At 37.8% G+C, this 21,151-nt stretch overlaps 2 protein-coding genes across 3 annotated transcripts in view; both read right to left on the bottom strand.

The window, feature by feature from the left end:
* Positions 1-12,759, bottom strand: part of fras1 (Fraser extracellular matrix complex subunit 1) — a 121,262-nt gene extending 108,503 nt beyond the window's left edge. For both annotated transcript variants that reach the window (XM_026931243.3, XM_026931244.3), the window contains exons 1-2: positions 12,291-12,759; positions 10,486-10,517 (exon numbers count right to left, since the gene is read on the bottom strand). In XM_026931243.3, the coding sequence (XP_026787044.3) occupies positions 10,486-10,517; positions 12,291-12,357 (99 nt within the window). In that variant the 5' untranslated portion in view covers positions 12,358-12,759. The remainder of the gene's footprint in view (positions 1-10,485; positions 10,518-12,290) is intronic.
* A 2,876-nt stretch (positions 12,760-15,635) lies between these two features.
* On the bottom strand, positions 15,636-20,736 carry mrpl1 (mitochondrial ribosomal protein L1). Its single transcript, XM_026931410.3, has 9 exons — positions 20,582-20,736; positions 20,248-20,359; positions 19,557-19,845; positions 18,864-18,947; positions 18,659-18,730; positions 17,118-17,229; positions 16,917-17,017; positions 16,526-16,607; positions 15,636-15,803 (listed from the first exon to the last, which is right to left on the bottom strand). The coding sequence occupies exons 1-9, from the start codon at positions 20,610-20,612 to the stop codon at positions 15,706-15,708; spliced, it is 981 nt and encodes a 326-aa protein (XP_026787211.2). The 5' UTR covers positions 20,613-20,736; the 3' UTR covers positions 15,636-15,705.
* Between the last annotated feature and the right edge of the window lie 415 nt (positions 20,737-21,151).

Below are 21,151 nucleotides of genomic sequence, written 5' to 3'. Positions count from 1 at the left end.
GGGATGATGTTAATGGATGATAATAGTATCACCCCTTTGTCATCCTGGAAGGGCAAAAGGGGGAATTTTTCATTTCAGACATAGCCTGGAGTGTCCTTTAATCTGGCTTTGTCACAGAGTGTCTCTAGGGCAGGGAGTGAAATGACTGTCTGGCTTTTAGCCCTGACATACAGCTTCAATGTGACAAGGACTGATGGTGGTATTCGGGATACACTGAGACACACCAGAAGAGGAATAAAAGCTCTTTAAATGGAGCTTAATCCCTAACATTGAAAAGGCATGGTGAGAGTTTGAGCTTCCAAAATTTGAAGCCATCATTAGGCAAGCCAAGTGAGTAACGCTTGAGGGATTCATGTAGAGAGAAACAGTCCAGACTATCACACAGAAGCGCAACTGATTAGTTTGTCACTTGATCATGAACTTAATAAATTCAACTGAATGAAATTACATTGTTTTCATCAAATTGCGATGGTGGCCTGTACATAAAGTAAATGATAATAATGGCATTAGAACCATTCTAAGAAATAATTCTGTCAGATCACCAGAAATGGACTGAGTCAACACTTCTGTTGTTTCAAATCAGGACTCAGAGGCATAAAAACTGCCTGAGGAGTGTGATAAAATGCCCCCTGTTCTCCTCACAGCTGTTATCTTTAAATATCTCTGTAGAGTTTTCACACCCAAACCCTGGGAAGTCATTAGCATTCCTTTACCAGTAATGTTGGGATGTGTGTCATTCACACTTGCAAATGGTACTTTACCAGCATGCACATATTTACAATTGCTATGACTGTCCCATTACACAGGTATTGTACCTCTGGTTTGTGTTTACACTTAACCTTGTCATAATTAATCGCCATTAAATTCCCATGCGGAAGTTCAAGTGTGAAAGGGACTCTAGAGAGGCAAATATTGGTGTCAAGGTTTTTCTCTGTCCTGGCACCTAGGTGGTGGAAAGAACTTCCTCTGGCTGTCCAAACAGCTGAGTCTGTTGCCTTCTTCAAACGAAGACTAAAGACCTACCTCTTTACCAAGCACTTAAACTAGCACTTTTGTTATTTAAAAAAAAAATCCTTGTCTTGTGTTATTCATACTGTACTTTCCCAACAGGGTTTTTAGACTGATAGTGCTATTAGTCCTTGATCTAGTGAACTAGCATGTGTTTTTTGATAGAGACTCCAGAGGACTTCTGTAGGTCGCTCTGGATAAGAGCGTCTGCCAAATGCCATAAAGCTGTACTGAAATTTAGAAATATATTACTGGTTTATTATGCCACTGTATAGAGTATGTATATAGCCAATCTATATCAATAAAGTAGTCTACACTAAATTTAAATATTCTTTTTTATAAGGTTCAGAAATAGCATATAGTGTGGATGATAATTACAGTGTTAGTCTAATACATTAGTAGCAAACGGGCAGATTGAACTTTATACTCTTCCCCTAAAAAAGATCAGTTTGGCTGTGTGGGAGTATTTTGGTTAGCTTAAAAATCACAGGAGCAAAACCCCTGCTGACAGCAATCATTTTCTCAATCAGTTTCTCCACGATGACGACTAAGCAGAGAAAATGTCAACAAGTTCACATTTCTGCACCACGTCCTTGCTAAAGCAAGAAAATATCATTAAAATGTGGTAGGCCATTTAGTTTTGCCTTGCAGTTGGTAATACTGCCTGAGCTGTGCTGTTATAGAAAATTAATCAACACCTTCTCAAATGAGAGAATTCAACAACACTGTGGCATAAATTATCTTGATTTCTTTTGGCTTTCTGTTCATTTCATACACAGAATAATGTGTAAAGAAACTGTCCTAATGAATATGCTATTTGGAATAAAAAGATAATTTTTTCCTTTTTGAAGAAAGCTTGCCAGAAAGGTTCACACAGGGCATCTGGTTGAGGCTAGAGGAGCGCATCGTGACTGGAATCCAACAGGATGCAAGAAAAAAGCTGGGAGTGGGAGGTTTTAACTTTCATGTGGGCGAGTAGTCAGACATGAAGCTCATGGGACAAAGAAAGACCACATTCATTCATTAAATTGAACGTGAACGATCCACTGGCAGCATTCACTGTTTTTATTTATTGTTGGAGAAATAGAACCAACTAAATTCATCATGAGCAGGTACAAACAAAATAATAACCGTGTGTGTGGGAGGTTAAAAAACAGTCTCATACACATTTCTGTTATTCTGCTTTGCATTAATCATTAAACATACAGACATACAGTATCAGCTTATTAAAGCTATAACACTGGCTGTACAGTTTGCTGTTTTGAGAAGGAAACTATACATCACTTGTCACTGGATAGCTTGTTAGGAGAACAAGAAGAACATAGAGGCGTTTTTTTTTTTGTAATTTGTAGCTCGAACATGGCATTAACCCAAATACAGATACAGATATGAATATTTGGAGCACTAAACAGATACAGATACAGATTGGGATGTTGTGTTACCCCTAGACTGTATATTAATGACTACAAAAAGTCATGGCTCTACTGTAGGCACTAAAGTTTACAGGTCTTTGTGTAAATACACACCTCCTACACTGAACAAATGAATTCCTCATAGCAGTTTGTCAGCAACAATTTTTCCCCCAGCATGCCTGGGAAATGACTACAGAGCCTGACCTAATGACAGATGTGTGCTTGCTTATGAAAAGCCCTTGAAGGACAGACCTCTCCTTCCCTTCCTCTCTACCTTTTTCCCCCTCTCAGCTCTTCCCCTGCAAATTACAGTTTGTTCCTCACAGAGGCTTTCCAGGTGTTTCACCTTTGTAACAATCTGTTTGTTACATCTGTAATAAACCGGAACCTGAAGAGGCTAATTGTAGCATTCTTTTGATGCTGAATCGGATGACAGAGCAGGCAGTAAGGAGACAGTACAAAAGATAACAACAGGGAGAGCTCACAGAGTCTGAGTGCTGCCAGGCTCACGCTGCTGCCAGTGTGTGAATCGTCAGCTATCGCCCGGCGCCTGGCCATTAGCCAGCGCTCGACCTAAGGCTGTAGACAGACAGGCCCAAGAACAAGGGCATTATTTTCAACAGAGAGCCATCGAGGAGGCTCTGAGGCATTGTGCCATAGAATGACAGACACTTGGAAAAAAAACTAGCCGCATATGTAGGTCCGACATTAAACATTCCACTGGACCTAATATCATGTTACAGTGGGGAGGAAAAAAAGAACCATTGCGGGGTAAATTTTCTCAAGTCTCATAGGCTCAAAGGTATATCTTATTCTGGTAGCAGGAGTCCCCTCATCTATAAATGCATTATTTAGAGTGAAGTAAGCATGATAAAAAAGAAATATTCTTACTATTCAGATGGGATAAGTTTCCTTAATATTTCTGTTAATTAATGTTGCCAGAGAACGTCTCTAGTAACCAATTCACATGAGATCAGCAGTCACACAAATATCATCCATACTATCTACACTTCATTTTAAGACAAACTGATTATGTGACCTTTATTATAAGCGCTTGTTGGCCTATTATAAAGGCCTGTTTTTGCGCATGTTGATCATTAGTAGGTCACATGCTGATTAAATGCATGCATGCTATACCTGTGCTGGGCCTTTTTAATCTTTTTTAGGTCCAAATTCTGCATATTTTCTCTTTCCGAAAAAAACTGAAGGTGAAGAAAACCACTTTCGAAATTTTTCAGTGGCATCCGTAATAAAAATTGTTAACCATGTGCTTGTTGAACAAGTTGAACACACACTGACAGATTTTATTTTATATTAACAAACTCAAAACATTCTCCCTTTTATCCTGACAGAAAGCAAGGGTGCCCTGAGAGTCCAGTCCAGAGCATGTGAGACTGGGGGAAGGGGGCGGGGCTCCCAGGTGTATGTGTACTTACATAAGACGTTTTTGTATAATCCATCTGTGACAATGCAAAAATCCTCAGCTTGGCTGTACAGTTTTTATTTGTAACTACACAGGTATTAGAGGCACTTTATATAAAGTGTGACCAAAACATCAGTGCCATTTAATTCTAGATCCAGAAAATCAACAGAATCTTTGGGGAAGGGAAAACAGCCTCTGCAGGCCACAGCTCTGGAGCTGAAGTTCTCTATCTAGGCCAGACCTGGGCTGCTGAGATCAATGATGGATGTGTTACTGCACCTCTTATACTGAAGGGCAATGTGGGGATGCCACAAATGGAGGCCAGCTTTGCTTTGCTGATTCAGTACTCTGACAGCTTGGGATAAAGCACATGTATACCCAAAGACATAAAATTTGTAGAGAATGGGAGCAGGTTGTAATTGTTTGCTATTATTACATCCCTAAGCACATCGACAAGCTGAGATTAGAGAGGACCCTGAAGCTCGGCGGAAGTAATCCTTGCTGCAACTTTAGCATAGTCAGTTCAACTAAGGACAAACCAAACTTTGCTCTGCAGATTTGTTCCAAAGTTAGTTATGGATTAACAGTATGGAAGCAGACTGAATAGCTGCCCTACATATAGTTTGATGTATAATGATGTAAAACTGCCCAAGCCAACAGTTAAATAACACTTGCATATGACATCTTAAAAGCTTCAGAGTTACACTTCAGAGATATATATATAAAAATGTCTTTTGAAATTGCAAGGGATGTATTTTTCAACAGAGGGACATTAGGGAGGCACTGAGGACATACGATAGAGAAATAGAAAAAAAAAGTGCAGTAGTAGTTGTGTGTGTAGGTCCGCCATAAGCATTCCTCTTGACCTGTTATCATGTTACACTGGGGAAAAAAATAAGAAGCACTGAGGCGACTTTTGCTCAAAGCATGTTAATCTGAGAGTCTATACAGTATATCAACAAATTCTAACTTGAAAATATAACTATTTCATTTCTATTTTTTACATTGCTGCTGTGCCACAACGCCACCTTCTACTTACAGTCCAGTGTAAAAGTTTGCATCCCATTATTTTTAAATCAACAGAAAGAATTATTTAAAATGATGTATTCCATGACCCCCTAGACCTAATCTGAAGAAGGCATTCTTCACACACACACACACACACACACGCACAAAAGCAATGTGGGAGGTTCAATATTGGCATGGGGTCACTCACCTCCGGAATCCTCACTTAACCCTGCACTTCCATTGTGCTCTATTCACTCCCTAATGCCTGAAAGCATCTCCATTCTCACTCCCTGCGGCCGGTATCCTTGAAAGGGGGGAGGTTACACTTCAAAGTGCATCATGGTCAAACTGCACATGGTCAAATGTTTCCAAAAGTTTCATTGTGATAAGGAAGTGTTTCATTAACTACTCCCTCAGAAATGAATTTCATCTTAATTAGAGGACTCATCTTGTAAGGAACTATGATATTCTCTGTTTCTTGCATACCTCCATCCACCTGAGGTGAAGTTCATTCAGTTTTCAAAAGATACCAATAGTTTGGAATTGTTTGCACAACATCTGGCAGCTCTTCTAATCCATGCACAATCAGTAATAGTCAAAAATCTATATAATAAATACAGTGTGGGGCAGATAACTTCCTGTGGCCTACAATGAGCCAAAAAAGAGGCAAACAAGTAAACACTGGGGGGCAACAAGCCTCTCTAAAGATTCCTAAAACAACATTACACGTAAGTGCGATCCTTCTAAACACGCTGAAGAATTCAAGCTATTTGTTTCAGGCTTTAATATGCAAACTGCTTTACTTTCTACACAGGTCAGACTAATACAATAAAGCAGTTTATTCCATTCCACTTCATCGAAATGGGACTGCAGATGGCTCATTTCGTTATCTTAAACTGGCAATGATGGCGTTGTTCACAGTTTAACTTTCTGTGCACCAATGCATCATCAATGAGTCATAATGAAAAGGGAGTTGAGCTGCACCTTCTGTGTCTAAAGACAAGCCAGTCATTTTTTTAAAAAATCAGTTGAAACATGACTACAGGGCATAGAAACCAGACAGAAGTTTGCACTTTGCTTTACTCAACTCTAAGTTTATTAAAATGCTGAGAAGATACAGAAGGTGAGGACACAATAAGCTTGAAATATGATTTGAGCAGGCTTAAACAATCTTTCATTACCTTCACTAATACTCAGGTAGACAACCCAAAAATCTTCCAGTGGGTTTTGTTTACAATGTTTACATAAGGCATGAAGTTGTTTCTTCTCCTTCTCCATGTCTGGTGCACCAGGGCAAACAGGGATCGTTTTGTTTTGTTTTGCTTTTTGAACATGGAGGAACATGAATAAGAACCATAAATTAAGAGGCAGAAAAGAAACTAAAGGAAAGACAGGCCTGGTCTGGATCTTAATCTTCCCCAAACTGCAACACGCCACTCTGACATCATCTATCTTTGTGGTATTCACAGAGGAAGCCATGCTCCAAAAAACTACAACTCAAAGAGATTAATGAAGGAGACCCACACTTGAGGAATCTCCATAATTTACCTAAGCAAAAAAAAAAAAGAAAAAAAGTCTGACTCGGCAAAAAAAAAAGTTTGAAGTTTTTTTTTTTTTTTCACCTGGCCATCATAACAGGTGTTTCAGATCTATTCATCTGAATACATTTCCCAATTGATGAGACTATCCATAAAAAAAGCAGAATGTAAATTAGTGAATGTTGCTGAATCCAGGAAAAAAGGAAAAAAAGAAAGAAAGAGGTACCTGTACAATGAATCACTTTGAGTGACATTTAAGTTAACTCTTGGCAGGAGATATACTTTGGGGGATGCTTTTGGCTTTCCGTTTTCATAGCTTGCTTCACGTTCTTCAAAAGGCACGACGTGTGACATGAGGTTTAGATCTCTGAGGAAGCTAGAAGGGATTTGATACCCTATGAAAAAAAATGGACTGAAGCACACAAGCCAAAAAAATTACAGGCCATATTTTCAAGTGCTGCTTGAGGCAGCCTTCTAAGACCAATAGTATTGGTCTCACAATGCTATTTCTTGGGGATTCTTGTTGAATAAACCAAGAATTGTGTGCTTTAATATTGTTAAAGTTAGGCTACATCGGGTCTTTACTTTGGCCCACATGCCTTTTTCTTTGTGCTAAGCAGTATTTTCTATTGCCCAGAATCCGTAAAAAATACAAATAAGTGCAATTAAATGAAGTATTACCTTGTTTTTTTTGTAAATATGACACCAAGTTAACATTATTTTATTTAATTTTATGCAAGCAAGCTCAAAAAGTAGGCTCGTTTCCTGAGAAATCACAAAGGGGATTAGAAATCTATTCACCACAAAGACAGTGTGTAAACATGCTTGGCTAAGGGCTGTGGGGTTAACACTGGGAATGGACTACAAGACAAAAACCCAGGGGCCTCTGGGCAAACAGACCAGAAACAATCTAAGGAAAGACGTCTGGTTGATTTGTTTGTTGGTCTATTAGCCAAACTTGGTTCTTGCTGAGCTACTAGGCTGGTAACTATAACAGTGGACTCAGTTTTACTGCACTTTAGGATGTAAGTGTCTTGGAAAATTATAACAGGGTAAGTCAAACATCCTTTAGTTCTCTCTACAGAAAGTAAATATCCAACAGGATGGATAGTCATCAGGTAAAACAGTGCGAAAATCTCCCAGGCAATCAGTGCTTGGCCAGAACGGGATCAGCGCCAGTAGATCAGCATGTTAGTAACAGCTGAACTGGATTAACTATGCAGTTATTCACAACAGGAACTGGAGCTACTATGAACATAGCAGAAGTCTGCCCGTTGGTCATACAGTCGGACTGAGCACTGTACCTTACATACAGTTTCCGAATTAAAGGAACTACAATTCAAGACCAACTAAAATGCCACTCATTTTTTGTTGGCTTCTTCAGTGGTTTTGGCAGCAATTTAAATAATGAAATACCTCAAAATATGGTGATTGGGAATCTAAATGGCCCACTGAATTTGACTTGATTTGAATACAACATGCTACAAGTGCTAGCACCACTGTGCCAGACAAATAATTGTTGAGCTTTGTCAATAATTTATTTCGATCTTTGCTTCTAAATTATCAGACACAATAAATATAACAACTAAACATCTGCGTCCTTTGGAATTTCATTCTCTATCCACCATGTTTTCATTCTACGGTAGCAAAAAACGAGAGTATGCACTTTGTTATCACCGGAATTATTTCATATCTGTTAGAGAAAGACTAAACTTGAGTTTGTTTTTCACAAGCATACATAAAAGCTGATCATGTCCATCAAAAACCCATGCCCTGCCAGAAGTTACTGAACTGCAAACTATTCGTTCAATTCCCAGGAAGCCTGAGTAGAAAACTAAGATTCCTGACAGGTTGGAAACATTGCCCCGAATTACCACATGCTCTCCAATAAAAAAAATCTCATGTGTCATTTCCAGGGGTCTCTGTTTAGACAGTTCTATATTCACCAAGTGCTCTAGATTTTGATTTCTTCAAGGATGACTACTTGCAATGCCAAGAATTTGTGCCCGGAGGCACAAGTGTTATATTTGGTTGTGGTGTACTGTATTGCAGAGTACATAGTATTACAGAAAGGGCAAGTACTGCTTCACTAGGAGGTATTAATAGTCTTCATCTGGGTTGGAATACATCTACTATGGTCTACTAGACCCAGTCATTTCATTTCGCTAACTCTCTTCAGCAAAGACTTCCCTTAAACATGTCCACACATTATTAGCTTTTATTAGTGCTAATGCTATAAAGACTTGGATAAGGACTTGAAGGTGAACTAAAGGTCTTTGGGTTTGCCTAAATGTCCTTATTTCCACTGGTGTAGACTGGCTCCTTCTCCAGGTGTTTGGGCAGCCTTTCTCTTTGAACTGCAAAAGGGCCTCTTCCTGAATGAGTGTGAGCGTGTCTCCACCTGTCCACCTCCATCATCCTACCCCTCCGTGCCTCTTTCTTTCTCCACGAACCCTCCCCATTCTTAGGTCAGAGCCATGCTGTAGCGCACTATAGGCGCATACCTCTGGTTCTCAGAGCTATCGGTTAACAGAAAGCCAACACAGGAGAGAATCTGTTGCTGTATATTTACCTTCAATCTAATTACTAGTATTTCAAAGCTTCACGGTCTGGGATTAGTCATTACCCACCATTACAAGCTGGGGAAAAGTAGGTAGCAACTTACAGCTTTTTGAAATCCATGTCAGAAAATAGCAGTTGTTACCAGTTGTCTGAATTTCAGAGTCAAAAACAGGTGGTAGTGAAATTTCAAGCAAGACTTGGAAAAGGAGGTAAAGGAGGCAACTCAACAACAGTTATTTTTTAGTACTATACTGCTCAGAAAGCCACAAATTAAGATATCTCAGATATTTTCTCAAACAAATGCATGACTTGGAAAGGCTTTTCAGGTTATCAATACAGTGTCTCAAACATTTTCTTCAGGGGCTCCTCAAGATTTCTTCATATTGGGTTCAATCTTTCTAAAGATCTTCCACTTGGAAAAACCTGTGTTGTAGGGTGTTGACTAAGGTTATGGGTTGTCCAGAGATACATCTCTCTATAGATGTAAAATTCTGCTAGATGGAACTAGATGGAACTTTTTTCCCAACAAGAGAAATTTGAAGACATGTGCTACTCAATCCAGAGCTGTTTTTAAAATCCTGGCAATCGGTCACCAATTGTTATAATTTATGATTCCGATCAGTTATTAAATATCTTCAAGATCTTACTACAAGGCTGGTCACTTTGACCTACAACTATAAGACATCCTACCTTTCTAAAGAGTCTCCATTTGGAACATTTTGTAAAGAAGGAAACCCTCTGTTGCATGGTTTTACCATAATTAAGAAGTACAAATCACTGATTGCTATAACTGATGAGTCAGATGAGTTGTTTAACATCTTCAAGATCTTACCACATATCAGATCACCTTGATCTACAACTACAAGACATCCAAGCTTTCTAAAGGGGTTGCACGTAGAAACCCTCTGTTGTAGGGTTTTTACAGGGGTTAAGGGTTCTCCAGAGACACAAATCTCATACTTTAGGGTTCTAAAAGTAACCTGTTTTTCCCAGGAGTGGATTTGGATTTATGGTATAACCTTGAACACAGTTTGCCACTCATCCCTGAACCACATTTAAAACCCTGGGAATTGGTCACCAATTGTTATAACTCAGGAGTCAGACGAGTTGTTAAATATCTTCAAGATCCTACCACATGTCTGGCCACAGACCTCTAACTACAGGACATCAGAAATGACCTGTACACAGTGAGAAGTCTCTCAATGAGACAGTGATCCATTTATCACACCGTAGAATCTAGTTTATTTCTCTGCCCCATTAACATTCACAAAGTCTGCTGGCATTCATTATTCACAAGGCACTTCTGCTCATCAGCATTGCTATTCGGTCTCTTCTGGTTGATACTTTATCAGCCCACAGCTGTCAGAGGCGGTGCCATGATGATGTACTTCTCCTGAATTATTAACAAGGCCAAGTCCAGCTTGTGTAAATCGAGCACAATTACAGCTTGAAGCTCAGGTAATTGCAAGAACATGCTTGAACCAGATACAGCAGTCTGACTAAGACAAAGACAGTAACTGAAATCCATACATACCGCAACCAGGACTCCTTGGTGGACACAAGCTCCTGTAGATGAGTAGGGATGAAGGGCATTGGAGCAGAAAAGAAGCAACATGTCAGTTAGAGTGACATCAAAAGCTTTATATGCAGCTTACAAAACATGCTTTCCTTAATAAAAACTTCGATTCACCTTAAATAAATGGCACATGGTTATACTAGGCTAATAACTTCATCACCATATGTCAGTTGTAGATATTGGATTATTATACAAGCTACATATAAACAAATTAACAGTTAAATTACCCTTATGATATAGCAGGTTAGAGTTTAAGAAGAGCTTTAAAACTAAATAAAGATGACAAATAGTGTATGGTAAGATATTAACAGTGAAAATACATGATTCTCAGTTCAACAGATTGCATTGCACTTTCTGTATGATATAATAACTTGTTTGCCCAAATTTTTCTGAGCAGCTTTGGTCTCCTCATCTAATATCTCTGCCAGACTGCTTTGCCCATTCTTTTGGATATATCTATTATCTAAGCAAGAGTTATTTTCAAGCCATTTTTCTGTTCATTTTGCCTAATGTTCTGAATTGCTGTCTTGTTACAGGATATAATCTACATTCAATTTTTTGTAGATGAAGTGTAAAATAGATTTTTTTTTTCCACTCTCAACCATATTATATGAGAGCGGTTTTGATTACTTTGCTTACAGACATGGGCAGTATGAACAAACCTATCAGAGCTTCAGAATGTGTTTCCTCGGCTTACTGATCATTTCAGGGTATAAATTCAGATGGTGAAACACAGTTCCAACTCATTCCATCATTTTTAGAGCAAATCTACAGGGGCAATCTTTTTCATTCTAAAGGTTTGGAGTCTTATCTATATCTATCTATCTATCTATCTATCTATTTATGTGTGTGTGTTTGTATATACATATATATATATATATTTACATATATGCATTCCTAGTGTTAAATGAACACCTTAGTCTAGCTGGATACAAATGAACTTCCAATAGAATTAATTCAACAGCCATTGTTAATTCAACACTGGGATGTAATTCAACACTGGGGACTTTTTTGTTACACATGACAATGAATCAGGAAATACAGGCAGTGCCAACATCTTTCTGTGCAAACAAGACAAATATTTGAAAAAAGCAAGTATGAGTCACCATGCATTCGAATTTTTGGTTATTCAAAGTCTTTGTAATATCATGTAGCATTATTTATAAGTCAGAGATTAAAGATAGTAAGATCAAAGTTTTGCTCTGGCAAGAAATCCCCAAGTGTCTATAGGCTATCTATCTATAGGCTTTCTTCTCAAGGGACTACTAGCCTACAAAACCCCAAATTTAAAATGCACACACCTACAGAGTTGAATTAAGTCTTGAACTGTTAAAATGTTGCATGGTTAAAATAATAATAATAATAATAATAATAATAAAAATAACATGTTTTGGGGTTGCACTTAGTGCAATGTGTGCACGCGCTCCACTTTTCATTCATAACAAAGCACATTTCCACACTTCTACCTCATGCATTTTTCTGTCAGAGCATTGCAATTCTGATTTACAAAGGGTTGAATATGGCACAATAAAATGTTGCAATGCATTATAGACACAACGTGAGCTGTGAGCTCTGTGTTCAGGTATTCCTCGCAGCGCGCGCACCACTAATGTGGAACAGCGTACATTTATTTACAAACACAGTGATTCTTGTTGCTGTTGCTGTTGTTGTTAGAGTTAGAAGAGCAACTTTTCAGCACTTTACCGAGCAGGATGAAGCTCTACAGTCATGAGAGAAGCGAAATGAACTTTGATGCCACAAACCTTCAGCTCCTCGCGTGACCGCGCTGAATGCAGTGCACACGCCGAGAAGAATCCACACAAGGTCCATGATGACTTCAGAAAATGTTCAGAAACAAGCTCGAAATGCTTTTAAATAGAGTATAAATCAGAGCTTCCGTGAAACATCATGGTGTCTGAAGGTGAGCAGATGCACCAGGGCTCCCTGCTTCAGTAATCCTACAAGAAGAACAACAAGAAGAAGAAGAACAAGAAGAAGAAGAACAAGAAGGTGAAAGTGGAGCCGGTGATCCGCGCGCGCCAGTGCAGGCTACTAATCCACACAACTCCGGTTCCTACTGAAATTGAAGTCCACTCGAATTTAAGGGTGCGAACCCATTGCGTGGGAAACGGCTAGTTTGTCTGGTTAATTATAGTGTGGAGAGAGAGAGACAGAGAGAGAGAGAGAGAGAGGGAGGGAGAGAGAGGGAGAGAGAGCGCAGGCTCGCGCTGAGGACTCTGAGCTCTGAGCACTGGCTAGGGGAAGTTGAGTATTGATGAGAGGATTGGGACACCCCCTCCCTCCTTCCCCCTCTTTCCCTTCCCCTTGCTCCAGTCAGTGCACCTTCGCGGTAATGCTCTTCTGTGTCTTCATTCAAGTTTTCACTAAGGACCAGAGCTTTGCACACACACAAACACACACACACACTCCTGTGCACGGCAAAGTGTGTGTGTGCAAAGTATTTCCAGTTTATGCATTTACAGCTTATTTCATGCGCGCGCCTTAATATCTCACTCCAGCCATTTATGAACATAGTGATCAGTATATTCCTTTTGGGTTTGATGGGTAGTATGAAGGGGATAAAAAGCTACCATGGCAGCGTGTTGAACATGTAATAATTTAGGGGAAGGTCTGGGTATTTTATAGGTTTTGTAGTCTTGTTTGTCTATAGACCCCTGGGAGAAGGGTTGCCAGATCTGCAGGAGAAATCCACCAACACTCAAACGAACCCTCAACACCCAGGTCAAAAGTCCACTGTCAAATCTACCATACAAAGGAATATCATATAAATACATTTGAAATGAAGTAACATTCAAGACACAGTTCTTTCACCAAGGTCTTAAAATTGCTTGTAGCATATCATTGCATATCATTGCATATGTAAGGAATAAAACATGATGGGGGATTCAAGAGTTTATTGTGATATGCACTGCAAAACAGGCAATTACAATGTACAAAAAATGTTGTACATGTACAATCAAATTCTTACTCTGCATTCCTTCCAATAAACTGTCAACACTGTACAGATAGTGTTGAAAAGAAAAGGGCTGAAAATTGCATTGTAGAGTGGAGTATGATTCATATTACAAGTATGATAGGACACAGTATATATATTACAAGTCCTAATGTGAGGTAGGTAGGCTGTAGTGCAAAAAACATTAGCAGTAAACATATACAGTAAAAGAGACATTGGGCATCAGATTGTATAAATATAGTGGAATTATAGATCAGTGAAAATATTGTGCATAGTGTAAAATATGTTCAAATGGGCAATATTGCAAGGTTGACGGTGAGTGACAGTCATTGATAAGCCCGATAGCCTGTGGATAAAAACTCTTCCTCAGCCTGGTGTGCTATTATAAGAAAATAATCAACGGTGTAAAACAGAGTTACTGTTCCACCCGAAGTTCCTATAACCGTACAGTATGTCCTGAAGTGTTTTATTCCTCTTACAATACAACAATTTGCCAACATTTTACAGTTTTTATTTTATTAATGCACAAGGTGTCATTCTTTCTATTCATATATAGTTACATTTAATGTCATGGAGCATCAGTGAAACAAGTTAGTTCCTGTTATCACTTACCTTATAGCAGCGATAAACAGGCATTCCCTCACCAATCTGTATTTTTTCTCTTTCTTGAGGTTTATAAGACAAAAAGTGCAGCTTGTTATGTTACCAAGAACTGGAAAGCGCAGTCCTCTGTCCTGAAGGCTTTCTCATCTCGGAAAACCTAGAGTAACAGCTTTACCTCTGACTTTTACAAAACACTGACGGTATAGACTTTCCAAAATAAATGTGTCCTCAATAAATCACCCTATCAACAATTACAGGTTTTGAAAATCTCTTTATGTAAAGTATTTGCTGTACAAGTCTCAGTGAATGAGTAGTTACTATAGAAACTATAATATATTTGAAAGAATCCAATTAATAAAAACCTGTGATTTGCCTGTATTTTCAGTCAGTACTGTCAGAATTGCTATAAAATATTAATCAAAACCTTCGGACCAAACAGAATAGAGAATTCAACAGTGTCATAACGTTAAAGTCATAACGTATAGCTATGAGAATGAATAAACTAATTCTCTAAAGCACTACAAGAGCATTCATAGAGTTAAATTTAAAGTAGACTAATTCCACTGTAAAACCATGGACCTGGCAACACTTGCAGGGAGCCATGCAGTAACTGGCACACAATATTCATTCAGAGACTATTAAAGTTTGACAGATAATCATAAACTGCACACTAAATAGTAGCATAGGCTACTGATGTTAACATTTGTGCCCATATGTGCCCATTTCTGCTACCTGAGGAGAAGAACATATCTTAACTGTTTACCCTCTTGTGTGTGTGTGTTGTATATTCCTTATACGTGCTTTATTTTACACGTAAGCATTTGACCTGAGACTCACCAAAGCATTTTGATGTATGTAATTCTTGACATATTGTTCAAATAATAAATAAACCCAACTGTAGCTTCAAATGCCAGCACCAGAACTGTTAGGCCCAGGTAGTTCAAATTCGTGACTGTGTAAAGCATGTTTGCATAGGCCTATTTGTAGAAAAACTATAATTAATTCATTACTGACCAACTCTTGATTGTTTTTTGTTGTTAAAATGGAAAATAAGTGCTTATGCTAATCAAATAGAGAGGTTAAATGCTCAGAATTAGTGTGCCAGTTATAATGATGCAGCAGGTGAATAATGGTGGGAGAAAGACTGCCACCTGGTGCTGACCAAAGGAACTGCAATGTTACTATCCAACCTTCTTTTCCCCCATGCATTTAACTTCAGTAACTGCTTTACCCTGGTCATGGAGTCATGGTGGATCCAAAGCCCTGTCCCAGGAAGACTGGGTGCTAGGCAACAGTACATCGCAGGATACCATGCCCACATTCACACACTCATTCACACCAATGGGCGGGCAATTTAGCTTAGCCAATCTATCTATATGTATTTGGGAAGTGGGAGAAAACCAGACAACCCCAAGGAAACCCACACAAACATGAGGAGAACATGCTCAAAAACTCCACACAGATAGTAACTCGAGCTCAGGATCAAACCCTACACCCTATTCATAAAACCTAAACACCAGAAGACACAAGATTACATATTTGAGAAACTTTATTACATTATACGTCATTACACAATGAAATATACACACTGAAAACATTAATCAGTCCTCCTTCTCCTCTTGCTGTAAAAATGCTTCATATTTGATGCGTAAAGCCTCGCTTGTCACGCTGTTTGTGATGGCTCTCTCAATAATGGAACCTGCACAAAAAGACAACAGTTACAATCACTGCATCAAACAGGAGCATTGCCTCTAAACCAACACATAAGATCATAAGCTTCATTTAAAATCTTATCAATAAAAGTACAACGAATAAAACATACGTTTGTATGTATTAGACTGTAGATATTATATAAATGTGCAGTTTTCATACACATGCTTTATGCTTCGTTTCTGAACACCAAAACACCACTACTTTATTTCACGTGATATAAACAGTATTTATACAACAGCTAGTTCCTGTCCACTAATTTGATTGGACGAGAGGGATGATAAGATTGCTTATATTTAATATAACCTCACCGGGATGTTTCACTGCTCGTATCATGCTACTTGTCTGTTTTCAGCACATAAAATTCCAAGTCTAGCAACAGTTTGTTGTACTGGAACCACTACTAACAGTAGAAGTAGTGACATCATCAGTGGACATGGCAAACTATACATTTTTCAAGAATATAACTTTTGACTTAAACTATGAAAGCTTGTCAGATGAAGTGGAAAAGCCAATTTCACTGGATGCACCTTTAATGGGAGTGTACAAATCAATATGGCCCAATGTGCAGTAAGCTAGCAAGCTAGCAAGCTAACAGGCTGTCACTGACTTGATATTAATTTCTTGTTTATGGAACTGTTGTGTGAAACACTTAATTGTAGGAAATGTCTTGAAACAAAATGTCAGTGACCGCAGTGATGAAGCACTCACCGAATTCTGCTGGCTTGTGGGATGCAACGTCCTGAATGATGACCCGCATGTTATCTAGGATGTGCTCCTTCGGCATGTCCAGCTGGGTGAAATATTTCAATATTGCACGATTCATTTCAGTGAAATGAAAGTATACATTTACTCACGTTAGTTACAACATGTCAAGCTTCTGCTTCAGTATGAGTTTTTTGCTAAGGCACTTTTGGTTAATAACATCTTTTAAACATGTGTACCTTACTACTATTAGGTGTTCAAAATGACTGAAAATCCTGTATATTATTTATTATTTTACGAAATGAAATGATTATACTGTAAAATGTTATTAAAGCTATGGTTATAAATATCTACTTGTTTACTGTAATCACTGCTATGCTAAAAGGTTTAGATTTACCGTTCCGACTTGCGTGACGATGTAGGCGTCCCTCTCCACCATGTACTCATGTCCGCTCTTGAACAACTGCAGCATTTTAGGAATGTTCACCCCAACTGACCCTGAACCAACATGAACAGACATTTAGAACGACTTTAACGAGTAATTCGCTGTCATTTTTTCACTAAACAGACAGAGTTTTGATGTGAGGAACGTACTGACCTCGTTTGCTCTTTGGGAATTTCTTCCTCAGTTTGTTTTTTAAAGGCAGGAGCTTCGGGATGATGTCTGGAACAGCCAGGTAAAAGTCTGCTGTGATCTCATCTTCCAATATCTACAAACAAAAATACGAACATCAGTCTGAGCTCACTACCAACTACTGTTTTTATTTCATGAGTTTCACAAAAATAAATCTTTTTTTGTGCCCTCTCCAGAGCTTCTCACTTAATTTATGTTTAAGCATTTACTATTGCCCTGGAATGCCATTGCACAGACATGAAGTGTATCTCCAACACTCAAAAAATGTGCCAGAATGAAATATTATAATAAACTGTCACACAGTAGCGCTGGATGCAATACTGCTTCTCGCTCGAGTTAATATCACACAAAATGGACTTCCGTTTAAGGTTGTGTGTAATTAAGTGTGATGTCTGAATGCCGATGTGTGCAATTCCAATACCAGCTTCTTACTATGCTCACTAACCTTTAGTAAATATAACATGCAAATATCAGTAGTGACCTCTAGATTATTATAAGAATCTGTTATAAGATTGTTATAAAAATTAATACCATATTTTTGTTTTGAGATCAACATTCAGGAAGTAGGCTATTCATATTTTATGTGACATTACAATGGGTCTCTGGGTCATTTTAGAGAAAAAAACTCAGATTTTTATGAGAATGTAAACTCCCAAAACTAATGTAGTAAAGAAACTCCAGCTGAAAAGGAAATTGCTACAGCATATGTACATTAAGTCCTGTTACTTCTGTGCTGGTAATTGTAGCACAGCTGTGGTGGTATGAACTCATGTATTTAGCCTTGTAGGTGCAGGTAAACTTGCTGATCAAATTACTGGCTAAATCAGATTTTTTAAAATTACTTTGCATATTTATTTGACTAAATGAATGACTGGTTGGTTTATTGATCTGAATGACTAACTGACTGATTAATTAGTTTATTGATTGATTGGCTGACTGACTGAATAATTGGTTGGTTTATTGATTGACTTAATAAACGACTGACTGAACGATTAACTGATTTATCAATTGATAGATTGATTGACCGACTTAATTATTAAATTGTTTATTAATTGATTGACTGACTGATTAAACGATTGACTGACTGGCAGATTAAATGATTGTTGTAATGACTGACAGAAGAACTGACTGAATGATTAATTGGTTTATTGATTGACTTACTGATTCAATGATTGACTGATTAATAGGTTGGTTTAATGACTGATTTAATGATTGACTGACTGAGTGAGTAATTGGTTTATTGACTGACTGGTTGATTAACTGACTGACTGCCTGACTGACTGATTAAATGACAGGTTTTTTGACTGACAGATGGACTGACTGATTAATTGGTTGGTTTACTGACTTAATGATTGACTGACTGACTTATTAACTAACTGATGGACTGACTGGCTGATTTCTGGACCCTGCTGAAGCAGCTAATACAGTCTTACCAAATAAAGCTGTTCAAGAGAAGCGATTAACATTATGATTAACAATTTGCCTTTAACATCAATATGTCATACCTTCTCAACAAGTTCAGCTCCTCCCACTATAGTTGCTCCGTGCTCAGTGGCCACTCTGGCCTCCTCTGGATTCTATAAGAAACCATACGCATGATAGAACACTGTATTAAAATCAGGATGCTTAAAACTCTGTTTAAATTCACACTCAGCTGAACAGAGAGCATGCACAGAATTTAAAGTGTGCAGTTTAGAAGCGGATACTCACCTCTGTGAAAACGACGACTTTGTTCAGATCATTTTTAAACGGATGCGGTAAATGGACAGTGCTAACAAAAGGGTCTACTTTTCTCTGGAAGAAGAGGAAAAGAAAGAAAAGAAAAAAAAAAAAAAAGACACCTTTTAGCCAAAGCAGATGTTGTATAATAAGCTGGGAGAGTTAGTTTGGGTATGCATGTTGAGAGTTTACAGAGGTGAACAAATCATCAATTTATTAGCTAGGCCACAGGGCAAGTGAAAGCTCCAGTGTGCCTGCCTGGAAGGCTGGTTAACTAGGCTATACAGCTGCAATACAGCCAAAGTTTTGGTCTTCAAATGAATTTTAAATGTATTTTAAAAATGTAAATATTCATTTTTATATTCACGAAGTAAAGTTGACCGATGTAATGATTTCTGGAAATAGAAAGAAAAGTTTAAAGTTTACTCTTTAAAAACAGAAATGCTACTGTATTGAGAACTTATTACCAAATGTGGCAAAAAATTACGCTCAAAGCCATTTTTCTGCTTGAACATGATTACTGTCACATTCTAGCATTTTTTATCCTATTACATCGTCCCTCGAACACTTAAAATATTTTAAAACTTCTAGAAACACTTCATCCTGCATCATATAGGCTGTTAATGTAACAGAATAATCAATACAAAAAGTAAAGAAACATGTTTAAAAAGGTGTGTCATGTACCTTTTTCTCTAGTTTCATATCCAGCTTCAGATCAATAAAAATAGGCTGATCTTCAGGGGTAAAGTCCAGCTTCTGAAAGCTCTTCAGCATGTCCACAGCTACATCTGCATCATACACCGGTTTAGGATAGTGCCTCACTACGTACACGTCATCGATCGGCGCCCAGGCTGTCAGGCCGTACGGCTTATGACGACCCGTATCATCGATCTTCTGTTTCTCCTTCTTCTTCTCTTCTTGCTTTACTTCCTTTGCTGCTCCCTTTTCAATTTTTTTCTCTTTCTTAGATGGCCTGCAGAAAGGAAAAGAAAGATGCACTATTTGTTTCATGCATCCCACAATACTCTAAATAAATTAAACAATAAATTCCAAATAGATGCTTGTGACAGCTAACATGGCCCTAGATGAGTAGAGACAAAACTCAAATCATGAAAAATAGTGAAGTGAAAAAGAAGACAAAAGTTATCTCACAACAACAAAAAATTTCATTTGGTCAGTTTTACAAATTCATTATCACAAGTGAAAAAACTGGGAATTCTAATATATGATTAGTTTTTTAAAAAATGGTCCAGATGTCCCTTGCTTTTCTCAACTTGAAATATTCTCTAATTGTTAAAATGTATAAAATAAAATGTTATTTGCTTTGCTTGTCTTTGTATTATCTATGAAAGACACTGAATTGCAGGATGCTCACTTGGCTGCTGCAGCATAGGTCCTCACAGCATGATGCCTAGCTGCATTCTGGGAGGGACATAAAGAAGATGAAGCGCTGGAGATGAGGATCTGCCTCTGACATCCAGCCAACACTGCGAGAAAAATATCCAAAAGAAAAAAAAAACCCCACAGCATGTTAGATAGCTAGTGCTGCTATTTCAAGTGCTAATACTGTACAAAATAAACAGCTACACACATGACAATGCAGTAGAGATTATGATAAACTGCACATTCATGCTGAAACAAGATATAAAACATGTTCATACAGTATGTTTACAATATCTTAGACAACAGAAAAAATCTATAAACCTGACCTCTCAATAAGCTCCTCGCGGAGGACGCCATATTCACTGGTGCCACTGTTATTACTTTCCGTGTGGGCGCACAAACTCTGTTTAATAGTTCCGGGACTAAAATGTAAAGTACTCATAAAATATTGTGAGTATAAATTATTTTGGGTAATGTAACGCTGACTTAGGATTTAATTTTAAGTTTTACATGAGATGAAAAAATTAGTGTTTAAAGTAAGATAACTTTAATTTCAAAATAATTATCAGCTTGTCTTATGTTGCTTTAACATAACAGTTATTTAACTAATGTTAGTCTTAAGTCGTATATATTACTTTAGATAAAGGTCATGAGAGACAGCTGACATAAGCGTAGGAGACGATAAAAAACAAATTTAAAAATAAAGAAAAGAACTAAATTTAAAAAATACATTAAAAGTTTCTTCTATTTTTAGCAGCAGTTGTATGTCGAAATAATTTAAATGTTTACCTTATCTAATTTTTTTTTTAAACTTATTATGTCAAAAGTTCTTATTTAATGAGTTATCAACAATCTACATAAACATTACGCATAATATAGTTTGCAATACTTTATTT

The sequence above is a fragment of the Pangasianodon hypophthalmus genome, chromosome 24 (genome assembly GCF_027358585.1).
Source record: "Pangasianodon hypophthalmus isolate fPanHyp1 chromosome 24, fPanHyp1.pri, whole genome shotgun sequence".
Lineage (NCBI taxonomy): Eukaryota > Metazoa > Chordata > Actinopteri > Siluriformes > Pangasiidae > Pangasianodon > Pangasianodon hypophthalmus.
Note: the sequence above shows the minus strand (reverse complement) of the source record. Positions and strands in the feature narration are given on the sequence as shown.

Excerpts from the sequence above, each read along its gene's own strand:
- mrpl1 (XM_026931410.3), bottom strand. The coding sequence starts at position 20,612 with ATGGCGTCCTCCGCGAGGAGCTTATTGAGAG. Across the intron at positions 17,018-17,117 it reads ATTCCCAAAGAGCAAACGAG|GGTCAGTTGGGGTGAACATT; the intron begins GTCAGTACGTTC and ends ATGTTGGTTCAG. Across the intron at positions 16,608-16,916 it reads TCGTCACGCAAGTCGGAACG|CTGGACATGCCGAAGGAGCA; the intron begins GTAAATCTAAAC and ends TATTTCACCCAG.